This window comes from Calypte anna, chromosome 3 (genome assembly GCF_003957555.1).
Source record: "Calypte anna isolate BGI_N300 chromosome 3, bCalAnn1_v1.p, whole genome shotgun sequence".
Lineage (NCBI taxonomy): Eukaryota > Metazoa > Chordata > Aves > Apodiformes > Trochilidae > Calypte > Calypte anna.
This window is the reverse complement of record NC_044246.1, coordinates 6331705-6348429: the sequence shown is the minus strand read 5'-3', so window position 1 is coordinate 6348429 and position 16725 is coordinate 6331705. Positions and strand designations below refer to the sequence as shown.

At 37.2% G+C, this 16725-nt stretch overlaps 1 protein-coding gene across 1 annotated transcript in view; it reads left to right on the top strand.

The window, feature by feature from the left end:
* Positions 1 to 13896, top strand: part of LYST (lysosomal trafficking regulator) — a 74414-nt gene extending 60518 nt beyond the window's left edge. The window contains exons 44-53 of the mRNA XM_030447801.1: positions 114 to 331; positions 1637 to 1867; positions 2523 to 2712; positions 3526 to 3662; positions 4408 to 4506; positions 7901 to 8040; positions 8337 to 8434; positions 9970 to 10126; positions 10338 to 10409; positions 11801 to 13896. Of these exons, the coding sequence (XP_030303661.1) occupies positions 114 to 331; positions 1637 to 1867; positions 2523 to 2712; positions 3526 to 3662; positions 4408 to 4506; positions 7901 to 8040; positions 8337 to 8434; positions 9970 to 10126; positions 10338 to 10409; positions 11801 to 11939 (1481 nt within the window). The 3' untranslated portion in view covers positions 11940 to 13896. The remainder of the gene's footprint in view (positions 1 to 113; positions 332 to 1636; positions 1868 to 2522; positions 2713 to 3525; positions 3663 to 4407; positions 4507 to 7900; positions 8041 to 8336; positions 8435 to 9969; positions 10127 to 10337; positions 10410 to 11800) is intronic.
* The last annotated feature ends 2829 nt before the right edge of the window (positions 13897 to 16725 follow it).

Sequence of the window (16725 nt, the reverse complement as noted above, 5' to 3'; positions counted from 1 at the left end):
GTGCTGTTGATCAGCAATCACAGTGCTTAATGATTAGCTTTCATGGAACCTTATAAAGACCTTTTTGAAGTTACTCTCTACTAAAATGTTGGAACATTTATTTCCATTTCTAGGATTTGATTTTGGGGTACGACAAAATGGTGACAGAGTTAACCATGTCAATCTTCCACCCTGGGCTCGTAACGATCCTCGTCTCTTCATCCTGATTCATCGTCAGGCTCTGGAATCTGACCATGTTTCCCAGACAATCTGTCACTGGATTGACTTGGTGTTTGGTTATAAGCAAAAAGGCAAGGCCTCTGTTCAGGCTATTAATGTCTTTCATCCTGCAGTAAGTATTTTTTAAGCAACGTGTTTGTTCATTCTACTTAGGAACTTAATGGGGGAGAATTTCATCCGACTTGCTTGGAAAACATCCAGCATGGATGGAAGGTGTCTTGCTCGTGTGGTGTTGAAGAGTAAGAAAAGGCTTTAACCATTTCACTGCAGAACTGACAAGATCAAAGGGATTGTTGAGAGCTTTTGTGAATTTGTGTTTGTCTTGCTTGAGATAGGTGTGGGGGAATGATCATGCCTGAGGTGTCTGGATAGCTGTTTGCAGTGGTGTACAGGTACTGTGTTTGTACCTATGTGCTTCTATCTCATAAAAAAGAAACCTTTCATTTAGGTATATTGTGCTGCAGCTTTTGATACAATTAAAATAGTTCAGTTTGTCCTGGTCTCATTATTTGTGTTCTTCCCTTCCTTTGCCTCATGTCCCTCCAACAAGCACTTTCCCCTCCAGTATATTTAATTTCAAATCAGTCTTTGCTTAGTGTAAAGACTTTCAGTCTCACTACTTAATTACAACACAGATATCTCTGTATTCTTTAGCTTCAGTTCTTACTATCACTGCTCAGACAGGCAGTCCTGATTTCAATCCATTGGAACATCTTACATATGTTTAATGTTCATTCTATAGCTGGAAGAGCTCATAAAACAGTAGTGGCTTTTTCTTTTCAAGCAGCCATCCAAATGCTTTCCTTGCCGGTTGGTTTTGGGGTTTTTTTGTGCTTTAGTGTTGATTTAGTTTGTAACTTAAATTTCAGATATTAAGTTTGTGTGAGTTTGCTGGTTTTTTTAAATTGGAAAAGCCTTCATCAACCTGACTGAGGATAAGTATAGTACACAATATAGTACACAATTAAACTTTAGAATTGTAAGTAGAGAAAGGAAAATTTCTACTCTCCACCCCAAACAGGAGATTTAATGTGTTAATTAAAAAGAGGTACAGGAAACAAACTTCTTCAATTTTTTCATTTATCATTAGTGACCTTTCTGTTCTGCACAGATTATTAAAGGTGTAGTAGGAAAAACTCTTAGACAGAAATTTGTCATGGAATATGTGTAGGAATAGCTCACATGATGATAAATTCTTAGAGTGGTAGTTATCACTAATAAAGAAGTGGTGACAAGGTTACTGTTCTCAGTGGCCTTTCAGTCAGCACAACCATTGTGTGACAGCTTCTGGTCCAAGTCTTAACCAAACAACTGAAGAGTCTGCCTCTTAGATTTGTATGAATGTGTTGAGGAATCTTTGCCAAAGACAAACTAGACAAGCTTATTCTGGCTCCCCCCCTCTCTTTTTCCTCTCTAGACCTATTTTGGAATGGATGTTTCTGCTGTTGAGGATCCTGTTCAGAGAAGAGCCCTGGAAACAATGATTAAAACATATGGGCAAACACCTCGCCAGCTGTTCCATGCAGCACACGTTAGCAGACCTGGATCCAGGCTTATCATGGAAGGAGAACTTCCTGCTGCCATGGGATTACTGGTGCAGTTTGCTTTCAGAGAGACCAGAGAACACACTAAAGAAATAGTATATCCAGTAGGTCATTCTGATTTGCAAGATGGTTTGATTAACATTCATTTGCTGTAATTATTGCACCATTATGGTTTCCATCCTGAAATTGCAACTTACTACCCATATTGTACTACAAAAATTAGTAAAATGGTTGTGAAAATTCTTTTCATGCATGTATGACATATTTTGTGTCAATCTAAGATCTGAATTGCTCTTTACCTATACTTTCATTGATGGATTCTGGAATCTGTGTGCAAATCTATAGAAGACAAACACACACTGTGCTTTCTTCTGTCATCAACGTTTTCATTATTTGACAGCTTCATTGACATTATTTCATTATTTGACAGTTCCACTTTCTTCATTTCAAGCACTTGTTTTTCCTGAAGTCCAGTGAGAAACTGGCCTTGTACTTAAATATGTATTTTTCTACCTGAACTAGAAACTTGCTGTCTCAGCCCTGAAAGAAGCAGAACTCTGCTTAAAGTTAATAGTTTAGCTGATGATACTACAGTGCTTCATATTTGTCTTTTTAATATTTTGAGAATACTTGAGCAATCCTTACCACATGATTGCTTACAGGAATGTGATATGAATGATTATCCTTTGTTAGTAAATTCATATTTTTTTAAAGGTTTTTAACACCTTTTAATATGAACCTTATTTTTGCTTGTTTTAGAGTCCATTACCATGGATAAAAGGCCTGAAGTGGGGAGAATACGTTGGCTCCCCTAGTGCTCCAGATCCTGTTGTCTGCTTTAGTCAGCCTCATGGAGAAAGGTTTGGTTCTCTCCAGGCTTTACCAACTAAAGCTGTCTGTGGTTTGTCCTGCAAGTTTTGCCTTTTGATGATATACAGCAAGGAGCAAGGTATGAATTTGTGCTTATTCTCTGTGTACAATGCATGTGAAAATGAGCCATTAAAAAAAATACTAGATTTAGTTTACTATTACTCTCCAACAAACTTCCCAACATAAGTAACTTTTTCCAAGGATTGTTTTATAAATGCAGTAACAGCTTCCACATGTTTCCTGGAGGGTGGATATTACTATAAGTTTTCAAAACTCCACAGTGGCATCCTGTAATTAAATTTTCATTTAAGTGTCTGAAGCATGGAGATTTAACTTGAGAACTTTTCAGGATTCAGTCCAGGAAGAACTGTGAAGAGCAGAGGAAAAGAAAATGTGGAAACAGAAAACATTCCTTGAATTCTCTCTAGAGGCAAAGAATGAGGAAAGCTTTATCTGTAAAAAGCAGAGGTGAAGGATCTTCTGCTTTGAAATAAACTCTTAATAAGGTTTCTTAATGATAACATATAGATTCTCATGCTCTTCTTTTGTTTTCTTTGTAACTTGTGCTAGTAAAGGATTTTAAAAGCAAATGTCAACCTCTTCCCTTCTTTTCCACTTCCAGTAGGTGTAACATTTCTTCAAAAAAAAGCTTTGTCCTGCTTCTGAAGTGTCTTTGGAGGACACAAAATGTTAACATAGTCCCTGACAACTGCTTGTTTTAATACATTGCAGATTAAGCTATAGCATGACAAAAAGTATTTTATTATGATACTTTGGGATTTTTATATTCTAGCTTGTGATAAACCATGGACCTGGGATTTTTATTGTTGATTATCAAAGTGATCAAATCTTTGGTTGCACATGTGACACAATATTATATACCTTCCTTCAGGTGTGAGAAGCATGCACAGCACTGACATTCAGTGGTCAGCTATCCTGAGCTGGGGATATGCTGATAACATTTTACGACTGAAAAGCAAGCAGAGTGAACCTCCAGTAAATTTTATACAGAGTTCACAGTTCCATCAGGTAAAAAAAAAAAAAATCAGTCTCTTGGTCTACATTTTAATTTTCCTAGTTTAAATGGTGGCATAAGTTGGTAGCAGGTGCTCTTGCTTTCATATTTCTTGGGAATGAGCATTCAAACATAACTGTTTTAATCTGGTTTATTCTCCTTTGGAATGTGTCCCTCATTGTTTCAGTGTGTCTTGTTCCTGGGTGTGTTCATGTGCTTGGTAAAGATCCCTTTTGTGAATGCATTTGATTTTTATAGCTTTTCCCTCCTATGGAATATTGATGCAGACTTACAAAGCTTATGTTTGGAAAGAAAAGAAAAAAATGAATACAGTAAAAAATTATTGATGCTTCATTTTAGAAACAAAACTCCTCTACAATTTAGCATCCCTCTAAAAGAAATTGTCTAAAGGATTGTTAGGGAGTACTGCAGAGTTTGTTATGCTCCAGTAGTTAGTGAGATTCTCCTGAAAAGATTTTGGCTGATGTGGCTATAGATTTAGAAGTCTGCTGTAGTTCACTGCTCTTTTGCTGTGAATTCTGGGCTACATAGAATTTCCCTGCTTACCTCTTGAGAAACAGCAAATATGACAAAACATAGTTATAATTTAGCTCTAGGATTTCTTTAGCTTATGTATTCTACATGGCTTTTCTTAAGATAACCAGTAAAGAATGTTTGATCAAATGCTATGGCATACTGAAAATAGCAATTAGAATAAGCTGTTCTCATTTTTTTCTGATTGTGTTTTGTCTTTCCAAGGTAACAAGTTGTGCTTGGGTGCCAGACAGTTGTCAGCTGTTCACAGGTAGTAAATCTGGTGTCATCACAGCATATATGAACAGATTCACCAGCAATACAGTAAGTTTCATTGGACAGGATTTATATTTAAGGATTTATCTGTGATTAGTACTAGTCTCTTTTAAAACAGGAAAAAGGAGAAAAGGGGAATACGTTGTATTCATGCCAATTGCTAAAAAGATCTAGTGCTTGTTTAGTATTTATTTTTGTAGAATCCTCTTTGATATTGTTACATAGATTTAACTTGGCATGTTTATTTGTGGGCTTTTCTTGAACTGCTGTTCATTTACTGCTAGCCTATAGTCAGCCCTCATCATCTGGGTCACTGATTGCACCTACAGCTCTGACTGTATTCAATCTAGGTCTTGAAATTGAAGCTCTCTGGCACAATGACTCTGTGCATTAAGGAGGAACTCTTTCTGTGAAGGAGATGGAGCCTTTCAAAGCCATAACTGAAACTGTAGAATGCATTTCCCCAAAGCAAGTATTTCAAATGCATAAGGCACTTACACTACTTAAAGTCAAGATGAAATCTCAGTATAAATATTAACCACTAAGCCTTTTCACTTTGTCATATTCCCCAAGGGAAAAAGCTGTGAGGAACAAAGGGAGAAACACAACTTGCATTACTTAATCCATTAGAGGAAGATACTGAGAGACACTAGTAGAAATCACCTGGATACTATGTGGTAACAAGCATGGTATGGAAACATAAGAACTCAAAATTCATCTTCTGGTTCAGACTGAGTTTTCTGAGCCTCTGACTTTTCAGAAGTAACTTCTACTCTTCATAATTTTAACAGAGGGCTTGTAATTTGTTTGACAGGTCATTTGAGGTGTGTCCATAGTAACAACTGAACTAAGCTGATTTCTCAGATTTAGCTTGATACAGGTGTTGGCAAACACCTTTGTAGTATGGTGCTCCTTGATGCTCTTGAATCAGCATGGGCTAGAGGGAACTGTGGTATGGTCTGCTGTGCTGACCCAGTTTCTTGTTTTCAGCAGTGGGAAACAGCAGATGCTTAGACTGGGAAGAGCACAAACAAAGTGATGTGTTCCTTGGCTTTCTTCCAGTTTCTGGTGATCTGCCACAGACTTCCTGAGTTCAGCAGCTCTAGGAGTTTAAATAATGAACCAGAGCTTAAAGCCTGCAGGCTTCCATCAATTGGATCTTAGGTCAGGCACTTCAACTCACCAGAACAGTCAACTTGTAAATAACCTGTACTTAGAGTTGGATTCCAGTTAAATTGTTTGACGTATTAAAATAAAAATTCAATATACTTGCCTTCTGCAATACTAAAAAGAAACTCCAGTTTCTTTGTTCTTAAGTTCCCTACATTTCCTAGTAACAAGTGATTTTTGTCCAGTTGCACAGATGTTGTCTTCAAGACCATCTTTGAATTTCTCAACCCTGACAGTTCTACATGCCCCAGGTAGACTGACCTTGTGCCAATTCTGTAGCTCCTGTTGTTTAGTCAGTTCCCCTGCAGGGAATGCAAATTTGCTTCCTAGCATCTGTTCTGTATGCATTTTGTCAGCTGTTCGGTGACAAAGAGAACAGTCTGTCACGATGCAGTACTTGAAACATAAATATTTTGCCCTGTTTCACATGAATATAAATTAATAAAATTTATATTAGGCATAAAACATGAGTATTGTGATGTTAATTGGATATGGGAATTGAAAGGCATGCAGAGTTGAAACATAACTGCATGCCATACTTCTGATTCTGTCTTTCCAAGCCTTTGTTTAAGATGGTTAAAAAAGTAACAAACTACTGCTTTGAAACTATGATCTATCTCAACATTAAGTCATGCCTTCATGAAAACCTCAGCTAAGGGTTTCTGGCTATAGAAATTACCCCATCCTTCTCTTGTGGGCTATTTGAGTTGTGTGGCAAACTGAAGGAGAGCACTTTAATTACCTTTTTGAGCAAAACTGGGCAGTGATCATTTAAATTCTCCATTCAAGTGCCAAAGGCAATCATTTGGGGTAACTAACAAAGAACTGCTGTTTAAAATAGAGGAATACCTGCATGTTGTTTCACATCTACATACTGTTTTAGGGGTTGTAATCTAAAAGCAAGTGAGGATTAAAAAGGGATGGTATTTCAGGCTTAAGGTAGTTATTTCATAACTTATTAAACCTTAATACAGATCCAGCGTTTCTTATTACAATATTATGTCAATAAATCATGGCTGTTAGTGGAATTCTATAGAGAAGCTTCTAAAGTTTAATCCTACTTTCAGTTCAAGTGTTGAAATGCAGAACAATAGCAACCACCTAAAGGAGAAGGAAGGAACACTATAAAAGGGTATTTGAAATAAGTTCTTCAGAAAAATGAAAGTCTTGATTGTTGCTGGTATGGAAAAATTCAGAGTAATTTTTTTTGTCGAAACTGAGCAAGTATTAAAGAAGGATTTGCATATGCAAGATACCACACTGTTCTGTGGATGTCAACTGGAGACTTTCATAACTGTGTCTTACTTGGATGGGATGCTCAGTAGCAAGAGCAAAACAGCAGGTCTTGCCATCAATGTCTATTGACTTTTGCAGCATTACATAGATTTTATTTTTTTTATCCCTGCCAGTCCAAAAAGATGTGTGCATTTTCTACAAACTAGGAGTTAAGTATATGAATGTTTTTATCTTGTCTGTTTCTACTTTAAAGCTTTTCGTAGACCTGCTACCCTCATACAAAATCCTTTACTGTACAAAAATGCAGATGATTTCCTCTGACATGTGACAAAACAAGCAGAAAAATGTTCCTTTCTTTTACAAATATTTTCCCAGTCTCTGTACACCAGGTTGTCTTAACTGAAGCATTAGTATTCTGATCAAGCAGCTCCTTTAACATAGACAGTTTTCAGGAAGCCTGAATCATTTCAAATTATGTAACTTGAATAAGAAGTGTTATTTGGTACTAAATTTCCTGCTTTAGTTTTTACGTAGCACTTTCTATATTTAAACTTCCTGCGTGTCCAGCTTGGTATCACCAAAGGACTTGGCACCAACTTGAGGAATTCCCTGTAATTTACTGTTCACGCAATGGTAACTGCTGAGTTGGGTTTTCCTTCCGTGCTTCCAAGTGCTTCCTCTAGATGCTAAAATATTGAGGAGTGGAAATAGCAGCCTTGCAGAAAACAAATCAGTTAATTTCAAGGCATGTAATTGAGATAGAAGTAGTACAATAGGTCTTAGTTTTGATTCATGGGACCACATAAGAATGTTTGCTTAGACTAAAGCACTGGAAGCAAAAAGTTGAGCAATAATCACATATATGGCTTATTACCTTATAAAGCATTGAACATAATAAAGTATTAACATTGCTACATTGATATTAAAAGCAATGGGAACCCTTTTTTGAAATCTAAGACTTGCACCGAGGCTTATCCTGTTCAGAAAATGACTTTTTTTTTTTTTTAAGTTCATGTTTTATCTTGATGTTTTTCAGCCTTCAGAGATAGAAATGGAGTCACAAGTCCATCTGTATGGCCACACAGCAGAAATAACAAGCTTGTTTGTGTGCAAACCATACAGTATAATGATAAGTGTCAGCAAAGATGGAACCTGCATCATATGGGATTTGAACAGGTACAAGTATATATGTACACAGGTAAAAGTCTATGTACAACTTTTTCCAGTGGTTTTCTTTTAAATACCTGTTTTCTATCTTTTGGGTATCTTTGCCTTTTCAAAATTATTTGAATTTGTTTTGTGTATATCTTAATGTGAAGTCAAACACTGTTTTTCCCCATGAAGGATGCTGAAATATAGAATAATATGAAAATAGAAAATCATGGGAAATGTTGATTGAAATTAATGTAAATCTTAAATATTTTCCTCAGTTTTTTCTGTGTTTGAGTCTGAATTCTGTTTATTCTCTTCAGGCTGTGCTATGTCCAAAGTCTGGCTGGACACAAGAGTCCTGTGACTGCAGTTTCAGCTAGTGAAACAACTGGTGATATTGCAACAGTTTGTGATTCAGGTATATTTGGCAGCCAATAAAGCTATTTTGATTACAGACCAAATCATAAGACTTGCTATCTATTAAGAGTGTGTGTGTTAATCATCTGAGGATGCATTTGGTCAGATAGTTCTTTCTTTTTTTTTTTTTTTTTTTCTTTTACATAGTAATATATAAAGTTCTCCAGAAACGATTAAGCAGGTGTCTCAGTAAAATATAGAGATGTAAAAGTGAGCAGCTTGGTCTCTTTATAAAGGTCTTGAAGTTTCAACAGATCCCAGGGAGACCTAAATTCTGAGAAGCTGGCTGCTTTCATTTGAGCTGTACCTTTGTTGTCAAAGGTACAGTTCTTCAGGGAAATACAGTCTATTACAGAGCAGCAGAATTTGTTATTCACTCTATAACTTTAAATGCTTCCATATCCCCAGAAGCAATTACAGATTCAATCCCATTTTATTTTAAAGCAGGTTTTTGTACTATCTTGTTTTCCACATAGTACTGTTTCTGGATGAGCATTTTAAGACCTATTGAAGCAGTGGGGTTTTGAGTATTTCATAAATCAGAATGCTTACAGACATGAAGATTGGTTGTGAGCTATAAGACTGTGTATCCATAAATTAGGGCTGAGTCAGAGTCCTCACACCATTTGGCTGTCTATAAGGATATCTGTGTGTATTGTATTCACTTAAGACTGGAAAGGAATAGGCTCCATCTAAATGACAGAAATTGTTCCATTGATCCAAGGAGATAAGAATGAAGAGTTTATTAATTTTGCTAGAAGCCAGTTATTGACCCAGTTCTTGGTTTGGGCCAACTTTCTTTCTCCTTTGTTTTGAGTAATCCACCTTTCGTTACTGTAGTCCTACACAGACTGAACTGAAAGTAACACTTGCAAATTTGCAGGGAGGAAGATAGTGTGTAGTACTAAGTGACAGGGGGAAATAATTCTGACAGTTCAAGAAAGCTGATCTTTAGGTTTTAAACTGACGTGGAGACTCCGTTTCTGCAGCTCACAAACTGGTTTTGGGTTTTTTTTTGGGAAAAGATTGTTTTATTCTTTAATTGATAAGGAGTGTTGATTTCAATCTCTTTAAAGACAAGACAGTAGTTGGGTTATTAGTTCTTGCTAGAATCAAATAATTCCAGATAATTGGATGAGATAATTGTGCTTCCTACTTTTATGTATTTTGCTTAAAGTGCAAGCCAGGATGCAAGAACCAGCTGTTTAAAGTAGACAGTATGAATTACCTCAGTGCCTCCTAGTTAGTACATGAAAATCAGTCATTAAAAGTAAATCTGTATAGCATTTTGCAAGTATGATGTTCCATATATACAAAGTGATGTCTTCTAATTTACTGCAGCAGCTTGGTGTTATGCAGTCTCTGTCACAAAAGGAGGAAAGACTTAATTGTTTAGTGCAGAACACATCACTGAGTAATTGAAACCTGATTTTTCAAGGAGTTGAATTCTTTAACCCTTAGAGATAGACCTTGCATAGACCTAGCTGTGGTACAGATTTATTTTTTTTTTAACTCCTATGCTGTGTTCTCTTGCAGTTGGAGGGGGTAGTGATTTGAGGCTTTGGACAGTTAATGGTGATCTCGTGGGGCATGTACACTGCAGGGAAAGTATTTGTTCTGTTGCTTTCTCTAATCAGCCTGAAGGAGTGTCTGTCAACGTGATTGCAGGCGGGCTGGAAAATGGAGTTGTAAGGTAAGCATTTGAGACATCTGTTTCTTAAAATGCTCTTAAAACTGAGGTTCACAGTTTGAGAGCATGTAGTCAAACCACAGGTGGATATTTGGCTTTAAAGAAGGTGGACAAAGGGTTGTTCAGTTTCCAGTCTTAGTTGCTAAGTAAGTGTTGTTTATCACTGAAATATTTATAAAATGAAATGCAAAGAAAGAATTACTCTTTCTTCCAGATTGTGGAGTACATGGGACTTGAAGCCAGTACGAGAAATAACATTTTCGAAGTCAGCCAAACCTATTGTAAGGTAAAAAGCTCTTAAGTGTACAATAAATGGATACTTCTCTTTGCATGAGGGGAGAAAAAAAAAACCAAGCCAAAAACTGCTTGCCCTCGGCACACACACACACACACACACAAAAACCAAACTGGAAAAACACACAAGAAAAAACCCTTGAGTGTTGAACATGGAATTGACATGAAAACAGGAGGTAAACACCCATGTCTAAGAGCAATGCAATCCTACTAATTATTCATGGAAGCAAAATGAGCACAAGTGTACTGTATTTGTAATGACAGTAATAACTAGGTTCTACTGCTGGTAGATAAAAATTAGCAGGATTCCCTGGAGAACTAAACAATAGCTACTTTTCTTATGAATAAATTTAATATTATTTTTCACCCAGAATCTGTGTAAAAATCATGAGATAATCCTAACTTTGTGCCAGACTCAAATACACTGAGGGTTTTTTTCTTCATCAGAAATAAATTAAAACACTGCATTATCCCTGACCACTTTTTTTCTGATGCTGGAGGGAAATGGTGGAGAAGGTAGTAAAAGAAAATCAGAGCAGCCTGGAAGCTTCCATTTTGGAATGCATGTGTAATCTTCTCTGTGTCCCCTGGATATATATATATGTAAGCAGAATTATTGTAATGGCAAAGTGTTTTCAGAACACAAAAGAATAACTGTACCACTTTATCTCCAGTGGTACAATACTCTGCAGAGGTCTCAGAGTTATGCCAAAATGTTAGCATACTAACAAATCACTCCAAAACAATTTTGGTTGGACCATTGCTGAAATCTAATTTAAAACCCCAAACCATGAATCACCATTTTTTAGGCATGAAAAACATTGGTAGCAGTTACTGTCTTCGTTACCTCCTTTAAGGAGCATATTTCACAAAGCTTGTTGATAATGATTTAGTTGCTAGTGAATAATTTAGTGTTTCCTGCTTAAATGAGACAGAAAATGGATGCTGACCTTCAGGCTCTCTAACATTACCCATGTCATGACTGCAAGACTTTACTACTGTTATAGCTTAAGAAATGCCTGGCTGAACAAAACTATGCCATGAAATCTGATGGATTTAGTTTCTGCCTGTGTCAGAAAGCAAGTTCAGAGGGCATGGAGTTGTGTTGCTGAAAAGCATGTTCTTGCCTTATGACACTGTGAAGAAATGAGTGCTAAATTGCATGGCATGTTGAAGTGCTGGACAAAGCTGTAGCTCAGCCTGTTTGGTTACAAAAAAATGAATAAGCAGATACATGCAACACATTACTATGCCAATGTACTCCCTGGGTCTCCCCTGGGAGCTGACCTTTGTGGGCTATATACTCTTATGGGTTTTTAATGATTTTGAGCATTTTCAATAGCTAAATCTGTTAGGAAAACAGATTGTCTTCTTGTTTTTCAGCCTTACCTTTTCCTGTGATGGGCATCACTTGTTCACAGCTAATAGTGATGGAAATGTTATAGCCTGGTGTCGGAAGGACCAACAGCGCTTGAAATTGCCCATGTTCTATTCATTCCTTAGCAGCTATGCGGCTGGGTGATGACTATTTTTGCTGCTAGCTCATGTCTCTGATGCACTTTAAATCAAAAAAAAAAAAAAAAAAAAAGACCATAGCATATTCCCATTAACTGGATTTTGAAGTACTTTGAATGTCTATAGAATGACTGAATAGATTTTTTTAAAAGAGCAGTCTAAGGTGGTTGTGAAGTTGTGAATGTGCATGCACAAACCTGAAGCATATCCAGGTCACCAGGAAGCTCTGGTCATATACTCCAATACCAGCAAAGTGACTCATAAATGCTCTAACATACCAGTCAAAATGCTGCAATATAAAACATAACAGTATTTTTTAAAATCACTTCTTGGACAGAAGTATTTTAAAAAAATTGATTGATAGTGCTTATTCCCCCTCTTATGTTGTAAAATAAGGGCAGCGTAAAGGTCTGTAAATATCTCTTAATGTCAGCATATGTATATCTGATTAGTTGAGTGTGATATAGTTAGCTCTGGGATAAGCAACTCAAAACTTAAAAATCCAAGACAAGTTAAAATTGCTTTTTTTGAGAAGCAAAGAACTTAGTAGGTGCTTTTTGCACCATCTTATCATATTGTAATGCTAAAATCAAATTTGTTACTTGTAATTTTTGCCATCTCTCTTACAATAGTCTTTACAACAGACAAAAATAAAACATTTGTCCGTGGCATCATGAAGCAATAGTTAAATCATGTTTTGGTTTTTAATGCAGTGTTAACTCCCTAACTTTGTAACACCTAGCTATTGCACTTCTGTGGCAGAATATATATTGTATACACACACAGCTTATCTTCCAGAGCTCAAAAAAAAAAAGGTGTTAAAGAAAGCACAGATGTGCTCCTGTTGTAGTGTCATTGAAGTTCAATACACTGTAAAATGTATGAATTTAACTGCTTGAATAATCAATGTTTATAAGCATCAGATGATTTGGAAGAGTTTACACAGATACACTGTGCAAATATATTATTTATTCCTAGGTGCTATTTTTTGAGGGGGAAAAAAGTAAGCCTCCTCTGTGAAAGGCTTAACAAATTTTAATTCTTAGGCCAGATCAAAAAATTAACATTTCAGTTGATGGATTGGAAGACCTCTAAACCTGACACCTTGAATGAGTGCCTACTAGTCATGCTAATGGTAAAACAAGAATGCTACACAAGTCTGATGTAGTTACATTTTTCTTCTGAATTTCTTTGCTTTTTAATCATTGACATAATCTGCAATTGCCATACAAAGTGCTGTATCTTCTCATGTTTATGGTTCATCTGCCTTCAGAACACTGTATATGAAGTAGTCGAGTTGTGATAAAAACTACATACAAGAAATCTTTACACTTTTGAAGATACCAGTCTTCAGAAATTCTTGCAATTTCCTGATTGAAGAACTTTTCAGACTAGAAAAACTTAAAATACTCATAATCCATGATCTTTGTTTCAGTTAAATAAGTGGCTACATACCATATGAATTGAATTTTAAGTGTGTATATTGTAGCAGCATTGTATGGGACAGCCTTAGTCATGTTTTCCACTGTCTAAATGTTAATGTAAGGTCAAAATATAGACTGAAAACCTTCCTGGCTACGTTAAAGTAATGTGCTTTATTCAAGAGGAAAAAATAAATATTGTGGGTCTGGGTTGCTTTTGTGTTCCCTGGTTTGAGGTGTTCCTCACAAAGGCTTATTTTTATAAAGTAGAATTCCACTTGTTACAAGTTAATATGCAAGACTGATGGCCTTGTATAGAGTGCAATATTATATATTTTTATGTAAAATTAAAATGATTTTTTTGAAGCAAGGAATATTTATTCAGCTTAACATTCTGGAACTATTACAATAATATTGCAATAGTATCTGTGCATGATGTACTGAATTTTCCTGTAAATGTCACATTCCACACTGTCTTTGTGTATATACTGTCACGTTGTTGGGTAATAAACAGATCTTTGTACCAAATTATTTAAGATTATTAGAAATGTGGTTTTGGCTTAGTTTTGCCTCTCTGCTGTTAGGGATATTGCACACCTGACTTAAGATTTCTGGTTCTTGTGTCTTTCATATCAGTCATGAAGTGAGGAAGTGCTGTTTGTGGACTACATCATGTGGCTGTCAAATGGAATTGGGGGTTGTAAGACTGAAAATGGAAAAACCCAAGATACATAACTTTGCACATATGGGCATTTCCCTTGGAAGGGTGACTACAGTTTGGATAAAGTGTTGAAGCAGAGGTATTCCCAGCTGCCTCTTCCCTGTAACCTGATAGAGCTAAGGAAAGGCAGGGAAGCAACTCTGCTTTGGGTTCAGGGAAGGAAGGTGGTGCTGGGTAGAAGTTGGAAGACTGGAATCTCGAGGAGGCATCTGAGAGGAGTCAAGGCTCAGGCTCTTAGGCTCTTCAAAACCAGGGTTCAGGAGGTTTTGAGAGGCCTGTGTTTCTGATTCCAGTTACAGTAATCTGTGGTAAAGGGTTGTAGTTGTGGAGATCCATAGTGAGGAAGGGGAGGGAAGGCAGTAGCCAGATATTCACTGGTGGTGGGGAAAGGAGAGGGAGTCTCCAAACCAGGACTGAAAAAAGGAAACCCTGGTCTCTTATTTGAGATCCACTGCTTAGGCAAACCCATGACAATGGATAGGAGAAACAAAAGAAAATCATTAGAAAACTGTCTGTGAACTGAATTAGACATGATAAAATTTTCTACAGAGAACATGCTGTGATGAGATAAAAACATCTTTGAACTTTGAAACACCAACTTTAAGAAACTTTGCATATGCAAGGATAAAATAAAAAAGCCAACACAGCCTTAAACATGAAGAAAAGGTAAACTAGAAGTTTGTTAGAAGCAAACAAGGTGTTATTTTTACCCCAATGATCTCAAGTTCTATCCACAAAATGAACAGTAAATCCTGCAGTCATAATAAAGTCAAGAAACACAGGAAAGGAGGCTCTTGCTCAGCATGAAGAAACTTTTTCAACTCTTTCTCCAAAGATAGATGTATGTGGTTTAAATGCAAACAGAAGTCAGGCTTCCATAGGTGGTACTCAATCACAAAAAAAGATAAACCCAATACTATTTAAAAGCTTTGCTTCTGTTGAAAAATATTCACTGAAATATTAATTAAGCTTTTAGAGGTACAGACAGCACTATTTTCTTTGCTACTCTAGTAAATCACAAAATACTGATAAATGATCTTTATGTAGAGATTTGCCGTTTCTGTTCTGGAATGGGGTCAAAAAGCCACTGATACTGCATTTAAATTTCTGCAATAGGCTGTGCTGTGTAAGTCACAATTTGGGCAGGCCACTTCTGAATGAGGATTAAGAACTATATGCAGCAATTCTGATTAGACTCCTACACTATCCTGGGCTACTCAGCAGAAAGTAAAGTAGAAACATGAGCTTCCCCACTGTTAGCAGCTCTGAGCTAGCATTCCCAGGGGAAAAAATTAAAAATCCAGAATTCAATCTAATAAGGCCCACAGAAGCCTCATCAGAGGCTAGTTCCTGAAAATTCATGGAACATAAATTTATGCTAGATGGCCTATATTCAAAGGCTATAGGCTACCTCTGCTAGAAGGCTCCTGGTTGTGGTGGAACACAGGAGTTTGCAGATGAAAAATAAAATGTTTACATAATATATGATGAAAATACATTTCACAGCAGACATTCTGCCCCTTAGATTTTAGCTTAAAGAATAAAAATATTAGAATCCAGTGGTAAAAACAGTGTCAGTCATTCATGACTGACTATCTGTCACATCTAAAGTATGCTCTTTGTCTAATACTATGTAAATCCTTTGGTAAAGCAGAGCCTTTTGTAGAATGATGGTGGAATTGTATGTGAATGAAATGGCAACAGCACGGTTAAGTCTTACCGGTTTCTGAGACAAGTTGAGGTAAGTTTGTGACTTAGCTATTTACAGTCAATAATGTTTACATTCTTCCTGCTGCATCTCCTTCTCCCAAGCCACCACCACAAAAGCTATTGACTCATTTTTTTGAGGCTGCCCTTGCTTCAAAGCACCTTTAAAAACAAGGGGTTTGTTTCCCTGTTCTCTTTCCTATAGAAGGTAAGGACTGCTGCTCTATCAAGATGGAATGCAAGAAAGTGTTGATAGCAGGGTAAGTGTAAAGAGTGACAAATGTCTCTTCAGAAGGAACAGCCACCTTATTGGGGAACAACATAAATGAAGTTGTCATGATAGTATTCCTGCCAACGTGTTAACTATCAGGGCAGGCAGTTTGTTTCGTGTAAAATGTTAAATGGCCCTTCAGCTGCTGCCGGCCGGGATGGTTGACTCTCAAATTTGTAATGTAGAAGTATACAAAAAACGATTTATAAACGTGAATAATTTTACTCTTACTCCATGGCCTTGACAAGGTATTAGTGCTCCATTTTCCACAGTGGTTCTTTCTATTCACGGTGGGCTTTTTTTTTTTTTTTTTTTTTTTTTTAAACTCATTCCTTGTTATGAGGAAAGGAGACGCAGTACGGGCTCTTGCCCCAAGATCCTGCGTCGTACAGGCTTTGCTCGCTCCATGTTTTAGAAATACCTGGATGCTCGATCCCGAGTATCTCCTGAAATCGGTGGAGTAGGTGGCCTCAGCTATCCGGAGGGGGCGAGCACTGGCCAGCACGGAGGAAGGTAAAGCTCGAAGGCGGCTGAGGAGGGCGCGGGGTGCGGAGCCGTGGCCGCGCCTCAGACTCCCCGAGCGACCGTTAACGGCCGCGCCCGCCGCGCGGGGAGGGCGGCTGGCGGGAGGCGCGAGGGCGGTGGCAGCCGTTGGCCGCGTCCGCCCCTCCCC